Source organism: Desmodus rotundus, chromosome 4, assembly GCF_022682495.2.
Source record: "Desmodus rotundus isolate HL8 chromosome 4, HLdesRot8A.1, whole genome shotgun sequence".
Lineage (NCBI taxonomy): Eukaryota > Metazoa > Chordata > Mammalia > Chiroptera > Phyllostomidae > Desmodus > Desmodus rotundus.
In genome coordinates, this window is record NC_071390.1 from 109,235,916 (window position 1) to 109,253,536 (window position 17,621).

The 17,621-nt window shown below is 43.0% G+C and overlaps 1 protein-coding gene across 3 annotated transcripts in view; it reads right to left on the reverse strand.

Annotated features, from left to right (window-relative positions):
• Positions 1-11,951, reverse strand: part of LOC112322812 (sperm-associated antigen 6) — a 48,519-nt gene extending 36,568 nt beyond the window's left edge. For 2 of the 3 annotated variants that reach the window (XM_053922439.2, XM_053922441.2), the window contains exons 1-2: positions 11,755-11,951; positions 11,574-11,669 (exon numbers count right to left, since the gene is read on the reverse strand). In XM_053922439.2, the coding sequence (XP_053778414.1) occupies positions 11,574-11,669; positions 11,755-11,779 (121 nt within the window). In that variant the 5' untranslated portion in view covers positions 11,780-11,951. The remainder of the gene's footprint in view (positions 1-11,573; positions 11,670-11,754) is intronic. The other variant, XM_053922438.2, reaches the window with a different exon arrangement.
• Between the last annotated feature and the right edge of the window lie 5,670 nt (positions 11,952-17,621).

The window sequence follows — 17,621 nt, forward strand, 5'->3', positions numbered from 1 at the left end:
TGACTGGATAAAAAATCTATGGCACCTCTACACAATGGAACAGTATTCGGCCATAAAAAAGAATGAAATTTTACACTTAGTGACAGCATGGATTGATCTGGAGAGTATTGGGTTAAGTGAAATAAGTCAGACAGAGAAAGACAAAGACCATGATTTCACTTGTATATGGAATGTAAAGAACAAAATAGAAATATACTCACAGATAGAGAACAGAGTGTCAGTCGACAGAGGGTAGGGGGTTAGGTAGGGCTGGGTGAAAAAGGTGAAGGGATTAAGAAGTACAAATTGGTAGTCACAGAATAGTCATAGAGATGTACATTAGAGCATAGGGAATATAGTCAATAATATTGTAATAACTATGCATGGGCCAGCAGGGTACTTAAAATATTGGGAGTGGCCACTCTGTAAAGTATATGATTTTCTAACCACTATGCTGTATATCTGAAACTAATACAGAATAACATTGAGTGTAAACTGTAACTGAGAGGAAAATGTCTATTAAGAATAGACAAGGCACTGAAAACACAATTGTCTTTGACCTCGAGGAACTTATAAAGGGGCTGTGAGAGATGCACAAAATGCAACACGTTATCATGTGTGCAACTAAATGAGAAGTGGAGCGTGCTCTACAAACATATAGTAGAACATCTAGCCCAGGCTTTAAAGCACCCAGAAAAGGCAACCCAGGAGAAGTGACATCTAAGTTGAGATCTGAAGGTTTGGGGGCAGAGTGTCAGCTAAAATAATTGGATGAAGTAGAGAGGTAAATGGACTGGAGAGCATTCCAGCCAGAAGGAACTACAGAAATGAAGCGTGGAACCAAAAACAGTTTGATGTATTGACAAAACTGGGAATGCTGTGTGACTACTGCACAAGAAGGAAGAGAGAAGGTTGGAGAAATAAGGCTAAGAAATGAATAGAACCCCAAATCCTGAAGGGTCCAATAAACTATTGAAGTATTTTCAATTGTATCTGAACAGTAAAGTCAGGCAGCGACAGAACCAAATCTGGACTTTGTAAAGAAAGATCACTCTGACTGCACTGGGAAGAAAGGATGAGAGTACGCAAGACAGGAGATGGGGAGACCACTTAGGAAGCTGTTGTAGGAACCGACACCAGATGTGAAGGTAGCCTGGGGAACAGCACTGGCAAAAGGGAAAGAGAAAAGAGAGAGGTCTAAGGAGATATTTAGGAGACAAACTTGATTACTGTGAAGATGAAGGAATCAGTGATACTTCCAGGTTCCTGGCTTGGAGAAGGGATGCATGACTGTGGCAGATTGCTGAAGAATCCATGATAAATTCAAACCATCCTGAAATGTTAAGTGGGAGGGGTGATGTGGTAAGATATGAAGCTGGAGAGTTTGGTTGGGGGTAGGTCAAATTTGGCAATAGGTCAAATGAAGATTTTGTGATGTTATTCTACATGAAATGGGAAGCCACGGGGAGATTTATTGTTTATACTACCTATTCTCGGGGAAATAAATGAAAATCAAGACTGAATAATTCCCAGGCCCATGATGTATGGCTGAGCAGGCGTGTACTGCACAAGTCCAGGGGATGCCTGCCGCTCACATAGATGAGGATATGAATGGTACTTCCGAAGTCGTGCAGAGCACAGCAGCCATCGCTGACATAGCATGCTATGTGGTTCTCTAGTTTGTTTTAAGTGAATGAATGTCTTATTTCCATAGCACAATAATGAACATCTCTAGAGCACGTTTTATACTTCTTTTCTGTTTCTCAAACTACCTAGCACCACTCTGAATATACAGCAAGCTCTTACTGAAAAACTTGTGGTCTTGGCTCTAGAAACCACCACTCACTTTGATTTTACTATTCTAAGCACTACCTATTCTATCACGGAATAACTCCAATTACACTTATTAACTTTAATAATTTTATTTTTATCTCTTTAATAAGATATTACATTTACGTAACTATTATTACAGCGAGTTTCATGGCACTGATAAATTTTACAACTTGTTTCTTTTTCTGTCACTGGTCATTTTTTATTTGAAAATATTTATGTGTTCCTCCCTTGCTTTTTTTAGAGTAAAAATTTTCAGGACCTGATTTGGTTTCTCCCAGCCACTGATTATATACCTCTGGCCACTATTCCTGCATTTGATTAAGAAATCATAAATTTTGGTATCATATGTCTATTTGTTTTCTGTGAAATTATTTTTAAACTGTCATAATTATCAAGTCAATTATGATTGATTAATTGAGTGACTAATTGATTGATAGGATGCCTCTTGCATGCTCCCAAATGGGGATCTGGCCCACAACCCAGGAATGTGCCCTGACTGGGAATCGAGCCAATGACCTTTCAGTACATGGGCCAGCACTCAATCCATTGAGCCACACCAGCCAGGGCTGATTTTAGATACTATATCCCTTACAACACACAGAGTCTTATAATTTATTTAAAGGGTCATAATGAATCAAAACATACATATAGTCTTTTTACATTATGATAAAAATACTCTATTTTCTCCTTTCAAAATTATTCTCAATAATTGAATAACAATAAAAAAAATTTTTTTAAAAAGGAGAAAAAAATTATTCTCAATATAGTTAATACTATAGTTATTATCTTCTGAATTTTGTTTGGTGATTCACTGTTAACTCAGTTGTTTATAAGTGAAGGTCTACCACACCTAATACATTATTTTTTAAAAAATCCTTACCTGAGGATATATTACTGATTTTAGAAAGACAGGAAGGGAGAGAGGGAGAAAGGCAAAGAAACTGGAGGGGGGCAGAGAGAGAGAAAGAAAGAGACAGAAACCTTGATGTGAGAAATATCGATCAGTTGCCTCCTGTACCTGTACGCACCCTGACTGGGGATCGAGCCCACAACCTAGGTATGTGCGCTGACCAGGAGTTGAACCCGCAACCTTTTTGGTGTATGGGACAATGCTCCAATGAACTGAGCCACCCCCCTCCCCCCAGGGCCTGATGCATCATTTTGAGTGGGGAGAGGTGATAGGAAGGTGGAACCAGGATCAAGATCACTGACTCACTAAACAAGCTAGCAACTATTTTGAGAGGGCAAGGAAGCACAGTACATATTTATTTACTTATTTAACATATATAGCATTTACCATTTATCAATGAAAACAGACTTATTGTCAGGTTTAGAATGCATACCAAAGGGTATACCTGCTGAATTGACATTAACATTACTGTAGCTGTCTCCCAGGATCACTATATTAAACTGAAATTCCACTCATTCCCCCAGTGCAACTGTCTGATTCTCAACTAGATCCCAGCCATCATCATATGTGTGTGGAGACTGGAGCTGTGTGAGCATATAGAACGTACGAGTATGGCAAGTTCAATTTACATGTAGATAAACTGATGGAACTTACATGTTATACTTATGTAAAGAAGTGTAAAAATGAGCTTTTACTCCATTTCCCCCACACCAGAGATAACTGTACTTGAACAACAATAAAAGAGAGAGAGAGAGAGAAAATGAACTTGGAAAAAAATGGGAAATCAATGCACAGGAAAAAAAAAAGGAATATCAAAGGGAGGAATCGTAATTTATGACCACAAAGGAATCTGAGTTTGTGTAGATTTAAAATTGAGCAAGACCTCTGTCTCATCCAAAAAAAAAAAAAAAAAAGAGAGAGATTTTGCTATAGTTTTCGAATAAACATGTAAGTTCCACATAACTAAACCTTTATTGCCAGTTAAGTCATCTTTCCTGGGCTCCAGAACCCTGTATGTCCAAACTGCTTACCATAGTCACTGGCACATAGATATCCCAGACATACTACAACCTCAACACTGTTAGAATAAAATCACCATTTCCTCTGCCCTTTGCACCCTCTTCCTTCAGTAATGAATGGTGCTAATGTGCCTACAGAACCAGAAGCCTGGGAGGCATCTTAAACCCATCTCTCTCCTTACCTGCCCCTGCTCACTTCCTCTAAGTCACACGTCCTGCATATCTCTTTTCCACAGTGACTTACAGCAAACGGGATACCTGGTCTCCTGATCCTGTTTTATCCCCTCCAATCTGTTCTCCACACTACTGTGAAAATCATATTTTTAAAACACAAAATGGGTCCCAATGTTCCTCTGATTAAAGTCTTCAATGACTTTCTATCAATTTCAGGATAAATCCAAACTTCAGATGAGGTCCTTCATAATTAGGCCTGTTTTCTTCTCTAGCCACTAACTTCTCTCTCCTTTGCTTTGTTATCCCAAGAGCTCCGGCCATACCCGAACAATTGCTTTTCTATCAAGAACATACCATACTTTCTCTTGCCTCTGTGCCTTTACACGTAATTTCCCTTCACCTGAGTGCAGTTTCCTCTCCCTTTCTTGGTTTGCCTAACTCCTGGGAACTCCTCCTAGAAATCTCCTACAAACAGCACCCTTTACTCCCAAAGCCCGAGTTAAGTACCTTCCATATGTGCTCCTTATATCTATCTTCAGACACTTATCAAACAGTATTTTATTTATGTATATGTCTCTCCCTTAATAAATACTCTCCTTAAGAGCTTTCTATTTTTGCATGATCAGCATCTAAGCATTCATCTGGCACTTAAACACTCAATGTTTATTGAATGATGAATGAACAAATGGTGAAAGTTACTTTGTAGAGAATAAACAGGACAGTTCTAAAAGGACTATCTGTTTCAAGAGGTTTCAGGAGCAATATCTGAAGAGAAATATTTTGGAAAGCAGTCAGTTCAAAAATATATCTTCAGATACTTAGTTTTTACTTTATTTATACTCTAAATTCTTTGAGAATATTTTGCTCTAAAATACATATATAAAAAGATGATTAAGAGGCATGTGGTGGAGACAGGGATTGATTTTATCAGTCCCTGGGCTGAGTACACCCTCCTCTTTTTTTTTAATATATTTATTGATTATGCTATTACAGTTGTCCCATTTCCCCCCCCTCACTCCACTCCATCCTGCCCACCCCCTCCCTCCCAAATTCTCCCCTATAGTTCATGTCCTTAGGTCATACTTATAAGTTCTTTGGCTTCTACATTTCCTACACTATTCTTACCCTCCCCCTGTCTATTTTCCACCTATCATCTATGCTCCTTATTCTCTGTACCTTTCCCCCCTTCTCCCTCTCCCACTCCCCTATTGACAACCCTCCATGTGATCTCCATATCTATGGTTCTGTTCCTGTTCTAGTTGTTTGCCTAGTTTGCTCTTGTTTCTGTTTTAGGTGTGGTCGTTAATAACTGTGAGTTTGCTGTCATTTTTACTGTTCCTATTTTTGATCTTCTTTTTCTTAGGTAACTCCCTTTAACATTTCATATAATAAGGGCTTGGTGATGATGAACTTCTTTAACTTGACCTTATCTGAGAAGCACTTTATCTTCCCTTCCATTCTAAATGATAGCTTTGCTGGATACAGTAATCTTGGATGTAGGCCCTCGCGCTTAATCTTGGGTAATGTAATTATGATGTGCCTTGGTGTGTTCCTCCTTGGGTCCAGCTTCTTTGGGACTCTCTGAGCTTCCTGGACTTCCCGGAAGTCTATTTCCTTTGCCAGATTAGGGAAGTTCTCCTTCATTATTTGTTCAAATAAGTTTTCAATTTTTTGTTCTTCCTCTTCTCCTTCTGGCATCCCTATAATTCAGATGTTGGAATGTTTAAAGATGTCCTGGAGGTTCCTAAGCCTCTCCTCATTTTTCCGAATTCTTGTTTCTTCATTCTTTTCTGGTTGGATGTTTCTTTCTTCCTTCTGGTCTACACCGTTGATTTGAGTCCCAGTTTCCTTCTCATCACTATTGGTTCCCTGTACATTTTCCTTTGTTTCTCTTAGCATAGGCTTCATTTTTTCATCTGTTTTTCGAACAGATTCAACCAATTCTGTGAGCATCTTGATAACCAGTGCTTTGAACTGTGCATCTGATAGGTTGGCTATCTCTTCGTAGCTTAGTTGTATTTTTTCTGGAGCTTTGAAGTGTTCTGTCATTTGGGCCATTTTTTTTTTTGTCTTGGTGTGTCTGTTACTTTAAGGGGCGAGCCTTAGGTGTTCACCAGGGCGGGGTAATGCTGGTCACTGTGCTGTGATGCTGTACATGGGGGAGGGGCTGAGAGGGAGCAGTGGCACCCGCTTCACTCTCCTCTGGATTTCACTCTTTCACTCTGCTACCCACAATCAAACTGAGCCCCTCTGGTGCTGGTTCCCGAGTAAGTGGGCCTGTGCACACTCTAGGCCCCTGTGGGTCTCTCCAACAACCTCTCCTGTGAGGCTGGGAGTCTCTCCTGCTGCCGCTCCAACCCCACGGGAGTTTTCAATCAGAGGTTTGAGGCTTTATTTCCCCGAGCTGGAGCCCTGGGTTGAGCAGTCTGCTTCGCTCCCTGCCGTTTGTCTGGTTTATCTGTGCGCGAATGTGGTGCTGCGGGGTGCTACCCACCGCTCTGCCTGCCCCGTTCTCCACCACTCTGAGTCTGGCCCTCTCGGTTTATCTGTGCGCGAATGTGGGGCCGCAGGGTCTGCTCGTGGTCGGACTGCCTGCCCCGTTTGTCCCACACTCCGCCAGTCTCGGTCCCGCCACGGCCACGCAAGTCCTCTCCGCCCTGGTGCCTGTCTCTGCCCCTCCTACGGGTCTGGATGAATGTTTATTTTTTATTTTTTGGTGTCAGACTTCCTTGCCGTTCGATTTTTCTGTCAGTTCTGGTTGTGCGAGGAGGCGCAGTGTGTCTACCTACGCCGCCATCTTGGTTCTCCTCCCACCCTCCTCTTGTATTGAGCTTTGATTGCTGTTGGCAGATCAATGGGAGGGATTCACACAGGCCAGTCAGATGCAAGGACTGGCTGTGACCACTGATCACCAACCTTCACCCTCCATGTAGGATCGGCTATGCAGGGACAGTCTGGTAGTGCTCCGACGTGGTCTGTAGCTGTCCACTGGGTTCGCTGGCCCTGAGGCTTGCCAGACATTGCAGTCCAAGTTCAGCCCTCACCTGTGTTTTGCCCCGGGGCCACCCTTCCTAAACTATAGCAATTTGAGATGGCTGCTACTTCTCCTGGGCTTGTAGATTCCCAGGCAAGCCAAGCTACCAAGCAGTTCAATGCCTGGGGCTCACTGAAGCCAGTGGCTGCTTGTTTGATCGGATTTAGGGAGTTGTGAAGCATGAGCCAAGACCAGGCATTCATATGGAAAAGCAGTTTGGGTGGGCCCATAAGTTGGGTGGGGCAGAGTCTCTGGGGATCTCCAAGGTGGGTCAAACAGTGTTAGCCAGGTTGACGGAGACTTCTGAATCAAGGATAAGGCACCGGCTTGCTGGCTCTGTGAGGCGAAGGTTTAGAAAACACACAATGGCCTCTGTTCACCTTGATTACAGACAACCTCAGTTTCTCCCAGTATGCCACTGGTGCCTTTCAAGCTGCTACCCCAGTAACTGCTGGAGCTCAGAGGGAGTAGGTGGGTCCATATATGGGTTCTTTAAGAAGAACTTCTTCGGGCTCCAGAAGTTTCTTCCATTGACTCAATCCCTGCAGGTTTTTGCAGCCAGAAGTTGTGGGGACTTATCTTCCTGGCACTGGAACCCTGGGATGAGAGGTCTTGTGTGGGGCTGGAACTCCTCTCTTCCAAGATAATCCTCCCAAATTTTTGTCCACCACGCGTGGGTGAGGGACCAGCCCATTCTATGTCTGCACCCCTCCTACCAGTCTTGAAGAATGTGGTTTCTTTAATTCCATAGTTGTCAGACTTCCAGCTCAATTTCTGACGGTTCTGAGTGATGGTTGTTCTATATTTTAGTTGTAATTTTGATGTGGTTGTGTGAAGAGGCGAGCTGTGTCTGCTTATGCTGCCACCTTGATTGGAAGTATAGGTGGCTATTTAAAATGTCACATGTAAAGCACTTATACTTTGGTGATCACTTAGCCTAACAGTTTGAACTGATTAAATTCCACAGTATATTCTATATTGTACACTTAATGGGAAAAGAAACCCTGCTACTATTCTACTAAAACAGGTTATTCTGTATCTTAATTGTTATCTACTTCTGTATGTCAGTATAATGTCTATCATTTTTTTCTTTAAAGAATGATTTAGTTTAGGTGTATATTGTCTAAAAATTACATACTTATAAAAATTTGCAAGTGTCCATTCACAAAAACCATTGAATAGGACTGAGAAGGGGAGAAAAACTAAAAAATAAGATTTAAAAATGCGGTATGCTCTAATAAACTTGAGTGAGTTCATATATATGAAACATTGTGTGACCAGTACTGTTCTGAGTACTTTGAGGAGTATGCCTGCATGCATAAAAGCATGCACACATGCAGAAGAAAGTAAATTAATCCACAAGAAACAAGTGCAGAACAAAAGATTATCAACTTTGAAATAACAAAATGTTTTAAATAATTAGTTCCAAATTCTTTTATTTATTTTCCTTCCCTCATTTCTCCCTTCCTTTTCTTCCTTCAAGAGAAAAGAAGAGTTACTTACAAAGGAGTTCCCATAAGACTATCAGCTGATTTCTCAAAGGAAACCTTGCAGGCAAGAAGGGGCTAGAAAGAAGTATTCAAAGTCATGAAAAGCAAGGGCCTACAACCAAGATTACTCTATCCAGCAAAGCTATCATTTAGAATGGAAGGGCAGATAAAGTGCTTCCCAAATAAGGACAAGTTAAAGGAGGTCATCTTCACCAAGCCCTTATTATATGAGATGTTAAGGAGACTTATTATATGAAATGTTAAAAGGGATTTTCTTATTTAAGAAAAAGAAGATCAAAACTATGAACAGTAAAATGACAACAAACTCACAGCTATCTACAACTTAACCTAAAACAAAAACAAAAACAACAAGCAAACAACTAGAACAGGAACATCATAGAAATGGAGATCACATGGAGAGTCATCAGGGAGGAGGGGGAGTGGGGAGGGTGGGGGGAAAGGTACAGGGAATGAGAAGCATAAATGGTAGGGACAAAATAGACAGGGGGAGGTTAAGAATAGTATAGGAAATGGAGAAGCCAAAGAACTTATATGTACAACCATGGACATGAACTAAAGGGGGGGAATGCTAGAGGGAAAGGGGTACAGGGCAGAGGGGTATTTGGGAGGAAGGGAATAAAGGGGAGGAAAAAATGGGACAATAATGGCATAATCAATAAAATATACTTAAATTTCTTTGAAAAAGAAAGAAATAGAAAAGAAAGACTCTTTATCTTTAATGTTTGGCATTTTAATTATGATATGTCCTGGTGTGGTCCTCTTTGGGTCCAACTTGTTGTGGACTCTCTGTGCTTCCTGGCCTTGTGTTTCTAGTTCCTTTGCCAAATTAGGGAAGTTTTCTTTCATTATTTTTTCAACTAAATTTTTGATTTCTTGCTCTTCCTCTTCTCCTGGCATCCCCATGATTTGGATGTTGGTGCATTTGGAGATGTCCCAGAGTCTTCTTATTCTTTTTTTTTTTTTTTGAATTCTTGTTCTTCCTTATGTACTGGTTGACTGTTTATTCCTTCCTTATGTTCCAAATTGTTGATTTGAACCCTGGCTTTGTTCCCTTCACTGTTGGTTCCCTGTGGATTTGTCTTTATTTCACTTAGTGTAGCTTTCATTTCTTCCTTTATGCATTTGCCATACTCATCGAGATCTCTAACCATCCTTATCATCACTGTTTTGTACTCTACATCTGATAGGTTGGCTATCTCCATTTCACTTAGTTCTTTATTGGAGTTTTGATATGTTCTTTCATTTGGGCCATGTTTCTTTGTCTCCTCAATTTGGCAGTCTCCTGTGTTTGTTTCTGTGTATTGGGTAGAGCTGCTTTAACTACATCTTGGCCTGAACAAGTGTTCTGGATGCCAGCATTACTTAGGTTTATTCCATTGCCCCCTATCATAAGTTGTTAAGGACCCAGAAAAGTCTCAAGGAAGAAAACTCACCTGTAATAAGTCTATGCCTTTACACTTGTGTCAGTTATATGAGAAAATTGTGGCAAAGCAAATACAGAAATGATAAAATTTTTAATGGAAAAAAGATCAGTGACTGCCCAGGGGTTAGGGACAAGGGGGAGGTGGGTGTGGTTATAGAAGGGCAATACAAGGAGGCACCCTGGTGGTGATGTAAGAGCTCTGTGTCTGGGCTATGGTGGTGATGGATACACACTGGGTAAAACTGTATAGCACAGGCACAAACACAAATAAGTACAAGTAAAACTAGGAAAACCTGAACTAAGTCAATTAATGAACACGTCAACATCCTGGTTGTGATATCATACTACAGTTTTGAGGTATACAGAATCATGCATTATTTCTTACAACTACATGTGAATATACAATTATCCCAATATCTGAAAAAAAGCGTTTAGACATGATTATAAAATGTACTTTCTCTATTGTAAATGCATCTCCTGACCCCAAATGAAAATGTACAAGGAATAAACATCAAAATCCCTCCTAGTAACTCTATGTATGTGTGTGTGTGTGTGTGTGTATATATATATATATGGTTACTCTCTCTATATATATATAATTGTGTGTGTGTGTGTGTAGAGAGAGAGAGAGAGAGAGAGTGAGAGATTTTCTAGGGGCAGTAGAAATTCCCCTCAAAAAAACCCAGAGTTAATATTAGGTCTAAACATTCTTGCCCTGTCTATATGTTAATTTTCTTTTAATTCCATGTTAATTTAAATGTTTTAAATATCATATCCTATAAATTGAATGTTTCTCGTGACACAGTGGTGATAAAATGCTATCTTATTTTGAGATCAGATGGTGGTGGGATAATGCTTAGTAAGAGAGAGAGCGCCACCATTATTTTGCCTTTATGTTAATAGATAAGCACATCACACACACACACACACACACACACACACACACTCTTCCTCTCTATAGAATTCATGGGTTCCGGCTGAGGGTGAAATGAGAACACCATAAGGATTTTTCAAAGCTAGGTCTTTACCGACTTTGCATCTCCTGGAAAATATCCAAGCACATCACTGCCCTTTCAGCAATGCCAAACGAAAAGCAATGTGTCGGCCGCTCTGGAATTCCTTTGGTGTGAAGAAGTCCAAGGTGACCAGTTTTATCTGGGTGACGTGCACAGGCACCCAGATAAAACGGGTCTGATCAGGGTAAATTCGCATTCGTGTAAAATGACTTCCAGGCCATTCCTTTGGCTTTGACTCTCACCCTGACCCTCGCCTGGCGGCGCTGAAGACCGAAACGGGGCGGGCGGGCCTCTCTCACCCCAGCAGGTAGCGCCGCCCTCTCAGCCTCCCTCCCAACGGCCCGCGGAAGAGTCTGCCGCGCCTCGCGGCGAACTGCTGGAATCCGGGGCCGCGGGCCCGCCGTCCCCGCCCTCCTCCGCCCGCACGCTCAGCCGGCAGGGGAGGGGCGGGAACGGAGCCTGGGCGAGGAGACCTAGTTGAGGCGGGGAGCCAGGGGCCGGGGTCTCGGGGCGACGAGAGGCCTGCGCACGCCGGGCAGCGACGCGCCGGGCACGCGGGTGACGGCGGGGCGGGGGCTCCGGGGGACCCAGGGCTCGAGGCGCTGGGAGAGGCCGAGGCACCGGGCGACACGGCCCCGCGGGTGCGGGCGAGGCGGGGTCCGGTGGGAGCTCACCGGCATTCTGCAGGGTCTCGATGTTTTTGGGCCTGGTCGCCAGCTCCGCCACCGTCTGCACGAACTGGGTCCGGGCTTTCTGGTACTGCTCGAACACTGCGGGGAGAGACACCGTGGGGCCGCCGCTGCGTCTTCCCCGCTCCCGCCGCCAGCCGTCGGGGCCGCCCGCCCCCGCCGCTACCTTGCAGCACGTGCTTCTGACTCATGGCGCCCGCCGCTCTCCGTCCGCCGCAGCCGCGTCCGCGTCGGTCTCCTGTCCTTTCTGTGTACCCGCGTCTCCTGGTCAACAGGCCGGAACCGGAACGCGGCCGTTTGGCTGCAACGGCCAGTCCCGGGAGTGCCGTTAGGGCCAGGCCCCGCGCCCGCGAGGACGGCCAGCGGCTGGGGAACTCCGCGTGCGGCTGCGCCCCCCGACGTGCCCGGCGCGCCTCGCCGCGGCCGGAGTCGCGCACCACGGAGGGTCGCGGCCGGCTGGCTAGGGCGTGGCCGGGAGGGGGCGCAGGTGCTGCGCAAACCGCCCCCGGAGGCGCGTCGGAGCCTGGCTGCGCGCCACTGGTCCGGCCTGCAGCCCCGCGCTGGGGAGAGCCGGGGCTAGCGCTGGGCGGCTAGGAAACAATGTCACGTGTGACGCGTATAATCTGATAAATACAGCGTTGTCAATGCAACCTTGAAGTCAAACATTTCCCCTTTAGTCCAGCTTTTATATACCTGACATTTCAGTTTTCAGAATTCCTGGTGGGTCGAGACGATGATGTTCACACACTTAATTCTATTGTATTGCAAGCATTTGGTAAGCACTCCTAAACATTCAAGGAAAAAAGCAGACGAGAACAATGAGATCAATATCCTGCCTTCTACGACTTTCTCCTACTACTACTAGCTTTTCTGTTTTCTCACTTTTGTTTGATTTTTAAACATTTTGGCTTTGTCTTTTAAATTTAGGTTTCCTTTGTTGCTGAATGTAGAGGGAGAGAGGGGAAGGAGGGAAAGAGAATGAGAATGAGAATCTTTACCTGGAAAGCCTTAATTCAAATGATCTTAACCAGACTTCTCTAGCTTGTGTCACTTTAACTCTTTAAAAAGTCTCTTTTAACAAAAATTAGGTACTTGGTCTATTACTAGTTTCTAGCTTCTCTAATAACTGTAGACCATATGTTTCAATCACAGGTGTCAACTTAAAATGTTTCTCCATCAGAAACTCCAATTGCACCAGGTGTCAAGTGAGCAGATAGCCACAGCTACTGCTGAGTAGTGCCAGGACAGGAAACCTCTTGATCTCTCTTCTTCAGTAGAAGGAACCATGCAGACTTCATTGGATCTTGGAGATCTCATTCCCACTTCAGCTCGCTGATGAAGTCCTGATATCGTGTGGAGCCCCGAATCGCTAGGGAATGACCAGCAATCAGAGAGAGCAGCAAGTGTGTTCGCTCTGCGCTTCAGAAGCCAGTGGTATCCATAATCCCTCTACTTAACTCTAAGGCATAAGTTTCACAATGATCTCCACATTTCTCTAAGGAAACGGATCCTTTAAAATTAAAGACTTTAACCTTTCATTTTAAAGTCTTAAAATTAAGACTCAGTGGCTGGTATGGCTAAGTGGGTTGAGAGCCAGGCTGGAAATGGAAAGGTTGCCAGTACAATTCCTGATTAGGGCACATGCCTGGGTTGTGGGCCAGGTCCCTGTTTGGGGGTGTGCAGAAACTGATCCATGTTTTTCTCACACATCGATGTTTCTCTCCTTCCCTTTCTCCTTTCCCCTTTCTCTAAAATAAATAAATACGTATATAAAATCTTTAAAGTTAAAACTTTTGTGTGTTTTCATTTCAAGATGTGTGTATGTGGTGGGGGGGACAGACTGAGCAAATAATTTAAATTGCAAATAAACCTTCACTATAATTTTGTTTACAGTTCTTTGTTGCATGATTTTAAAAAATGCCCTTAAAATAAAAGGTTCCATAATTGGTTTCAGACTTTAAACAATCTAACTTCAAGCCAGTACAGCTGCCATTTTTAGTCATTGTTTTAATATGTGTGTGTGGGGGGGGTTACTATGTATTTTCTACTTTAGAAATACGGTGAAAAGGTCTAAACCTATAAACAAAAGTCTATTTATATGTATGGAATGCTACAAAGCTTGAAAACTTAGGTTCAAATGGTACCTAATTTATTTTTTGACTATCAATTCTGAGTCTGTCATTAACAATGAGTATGGATTAAATTGTATTGTTCCCGATGAAACACAATATAGGATTCCCACTTTGCATCTGATATTGGACATTATAGATCCTTGCTCCTCAATTCTAGCTTTCCTTTTTTAGAAGTCTTCAAACTTAAATAAATAGATGTAACATGTAATGATCATAATATACATATAAATTGTTATTAAGTCAAATATAAAATATGGCAACAGATAATTTTTACTGACAAGAAAGCCAATCTACATTTTCTGACCTAATTTTCAACTTCCTACCTTAAAAATAAAATACAATTCTGGTCCTGCCTGGTGTGGCTCAGTGGGGTGAACATCTGCCTGGGAACCTAAGGGTCACCGGGTCACCAGTTTGATTCACCAGGTTGATTCCTGTCTGGGCTCACGTGCCCGGGTTAGGGGCCAGGCTCCCAGCTGCAGGTGTGTTGGTTGGTGTTTCTCTCACAGATCCACATTTCTCTCCCTCTTTCTCCCTCTCCTCCCCTCTCTCTGAAAAATAAATAAAATCTTTAAAAAATACACTTCTGATTTTACAAAGTTAACTGAATGTCCCATGATCACGTACTTACTTCTAATGAGCAGTGAGAAAGAAAACTTTTAAAGGGATATTTCAGGGTTTTTAAAAAAGTGCTTAAAGTACCAGCTGCCTTTAAATACAGATATACAATGTACTTGACACATTAAACTACACATTTGATTGAGAATGAAACATATTATCTGAGCAACTTACAAAAATGTTTCCATGAAAGATTTGTTTGGAAGGCTTTGGCTCTTTTGTAAAAAGCTAATCATATGTAACTTAAAAATCATTTTTGCATTCCTCTATTTATGAAAATGAGACTCAAAAAGATGATAGTATAAAGGCAGTTGAAAAACCCTGTTCTGGTTTTCTTTAAAAATCTGCTATGGAAATTCAGAAAATCCCATCATGGGGATATATTCTACATATGCCTAAAAGAAATTTTAATTTTAACATACATGTGTTTTTTCTTCAGTGCCTAGTTAAATTTAAAAAATTAAAGCTTTATGTATGTTAATTAGATGTTAACATCTGTATTTTTAAAACTGCTGTTGAGTTGAATCAAGTGTGTGTATGTATGTGGTAGACACTTTGCTAATAACGGAATGTGCCTGTCTTCTAGGACACGAAATCTAGTGGGAGACAGACATGTAAACAAAGTATGAATTCATTCAACAAGCATATACAGCAGGCTGCCTTGTTTTAAGGGCTGTAATCGCTCTAAGTCAGCTATTTTCAACCTTTTTCATCCCATGGCACATGTAAACAGACTACTAAAATTCTTTGGTATGCCAAAAAATATATATATTTTGCCAATCTGACCCCAAAAAAGGGGATAATTTTGATTCATTCACACTGGATAGTTATTATGTTGGCTGTTGTCTTTTTTTCTTTTCTTTCTTTCTTGTTCTTTTTCTTTTGGCTAGTACAATGACAGATTTTAATGTATGCTATTCATAGGCCTCCTTTATCCACTTAATGTTATAACATCAGGCTTTCTCCATGTTTTAAAATTGCTTTGCCGGTATTATTTGAATGGTTTTATAATATTCCATCAAATGGCTGTTCCATAACTCACTGAAGCAGCCCACAGCAGCAGACATGAAATACTGCGAGTAATGCTGTGATGGAAAGCTTTGTGCATAAACCAGGGCATTATTTGTAGAAGAGTAATGTCATTTTTAAAAATTTGACAGTCTAAGGGAAAAGAGGTCAGTGCCCTTAACTAAATAGTCAGGTAGTGCATGTTTTAAAAATTCTTGCAACACACAAATATACCTGCCAGGGCACACTGGTTGGAAATTGCTGCTCTGAGCCCGTGGTGGGAGCAAAGAGGAGGGTAACCTAAGTGAAGAGGTGAGACTAAGAGATCATTTAAATAATGAAAAGACTGCTTGTTTTTTAAGAAAAATTAGCTGTTTTTTCAAGGTCTGAAATCTCCTTCCTTCCTCTCCCAATTAAAACAGTGTTAGCATTTTTTATTATTATTTTATTTTATTTTATTTTAACAGTGTTAGCATTTAAATAGACATTCATTTGGCAATTGCATATAATTCAAATTATGAGAATAACCATTTTGCCAACACCATATCTAAAATTAATGAAATAACTCCATATGTACATACTTTAATTAAAAATAAAGGCATTACATACCCCATAACCAAGTTAATGTATTCAAAATATTATCTCTAATGATGAAAGCAAACATGTTACATTGTAACATGATACATGTTACATGTATCTTAAATGTTACATTGCCTCTCTTTGGGGGGGGACATCGGGATTTTACGTGTAGGTCTCAGCAGACCACCCAACTCTGCCATCAGGTTGGTCCACAGGGCAGAAGACTTCCATCTCATACACTTCCATCCAGGAAGGGAAGATAAACATTTCTATGCTTGTGTCTTATTTCTTGTTCTTTGCTTTACAAGCCTTTTTAAGTCAACTCTTCACATTTTAGACTTTAAAGTTTTTATGTTTCTTTTAGTGTTAAGGTCAGCAAAACATTAAGATGACAGTGATTTAGCTGACCCCAAAGTTCTAGAGATACACCTGTAACATTTCCACTAGTTCAGTGGCTGCAGAGATTTCCCCCAAAGTAAGCCATCATTAGGGGGGCTGCTCACAAGAATAGTTGCATCTCCACATTTCCATACTTTAATTGCACCAGAGGCACCATTTAGCACAAAGTGATTGATACTTAAAATTGATGCTTCTACTGTAGAAGTCTGTAATACAGCATAGCATATTCCAAAACAATGAGACATGCATTAAAAAATCATGTTATTGCTGCTTGGTGTGTGTGTTTGTGTATGTGCGAGTATCATCTTTCTGAAGACTTACGTGGGTGTTCTTTAAAAAGTGTTCCCAACCCCCCTACCACCCGACAGAAATCTGTAAGCGCCCTGCCAAAGAAGTCTGTCAGCCCTCTCAACGCCACCCTGGCCCACCGGCCCTTTAAATCTTGGCGTTGTTGGACGTCTCTTGGAGAAGGAACTATTATTGTTTTCCCACATTTTTATTAGCACAGGACACAAGAGACAAAGACGGGAGGTGCCACAGGTGAAAGGACCTTGGACGCCCACCACGCCCGCACGGAGCTGTGATCCGGGAGGACGCGGCTCGCGCCTCCAGCAGCTGCGGGTCCTGCCGCAGCTTCCGCGGAGCTGCACAACGGGGCGTCCAGAGCGGCTCGGGCGCGGAGCTCGGGGTTCCGCTGCGGTGGCCGTGGAGACACCTGCGTTGAGTGTTGGCAGTTTGCTGGGGCTGGAGAGGAGAGAAGGATGTAGACGTCCCCCACCTCCAAGGCTTTTCCTAGGTCCCGAAGTTTCTAGAAGGCTCTCCGCGCACTTTCTAACGAGGAAGAGGCGCCAGGCGTCTGTTGGCGTTAGGGTCAGGCTGTGGGTCCGGTCAGAGCGCAGCGTGGGGCGGGGGGGTGGGGGCACCGCGAGTCGCTCGGCCGGGACGAAAAGGGGGTGCGGGTGCGAGGGCCGGTGGTGAGGCGGGAGCGCAGAAGAGAGGCGCAGGCTCCCCGGCGGCCTCCCTCCCACGGGTCCCTCAGGGCTCTGGAGCGCAGGCCTGGGTGGGGGGCATCTCTCCCTCCAGCTTCCTCGCAGCCCTGCGGGCATGAGGACTAGGACCTAGGGGCTCTGGGTCCGGCCCAGCCGGCTTCAGCAGAGTGGGGCGGCGGGGGTGGGGGGTGGGGAGAGGTGAAGGAGGCCCTTCTTCTTTTGCTTTGCTCCCACGGAGAGGTCCTGCTCGAGCTTGCTCACAACCCCTGGGTTCGGGACCTGAGAAGCGGAGAACCGAGGCCCCGAAG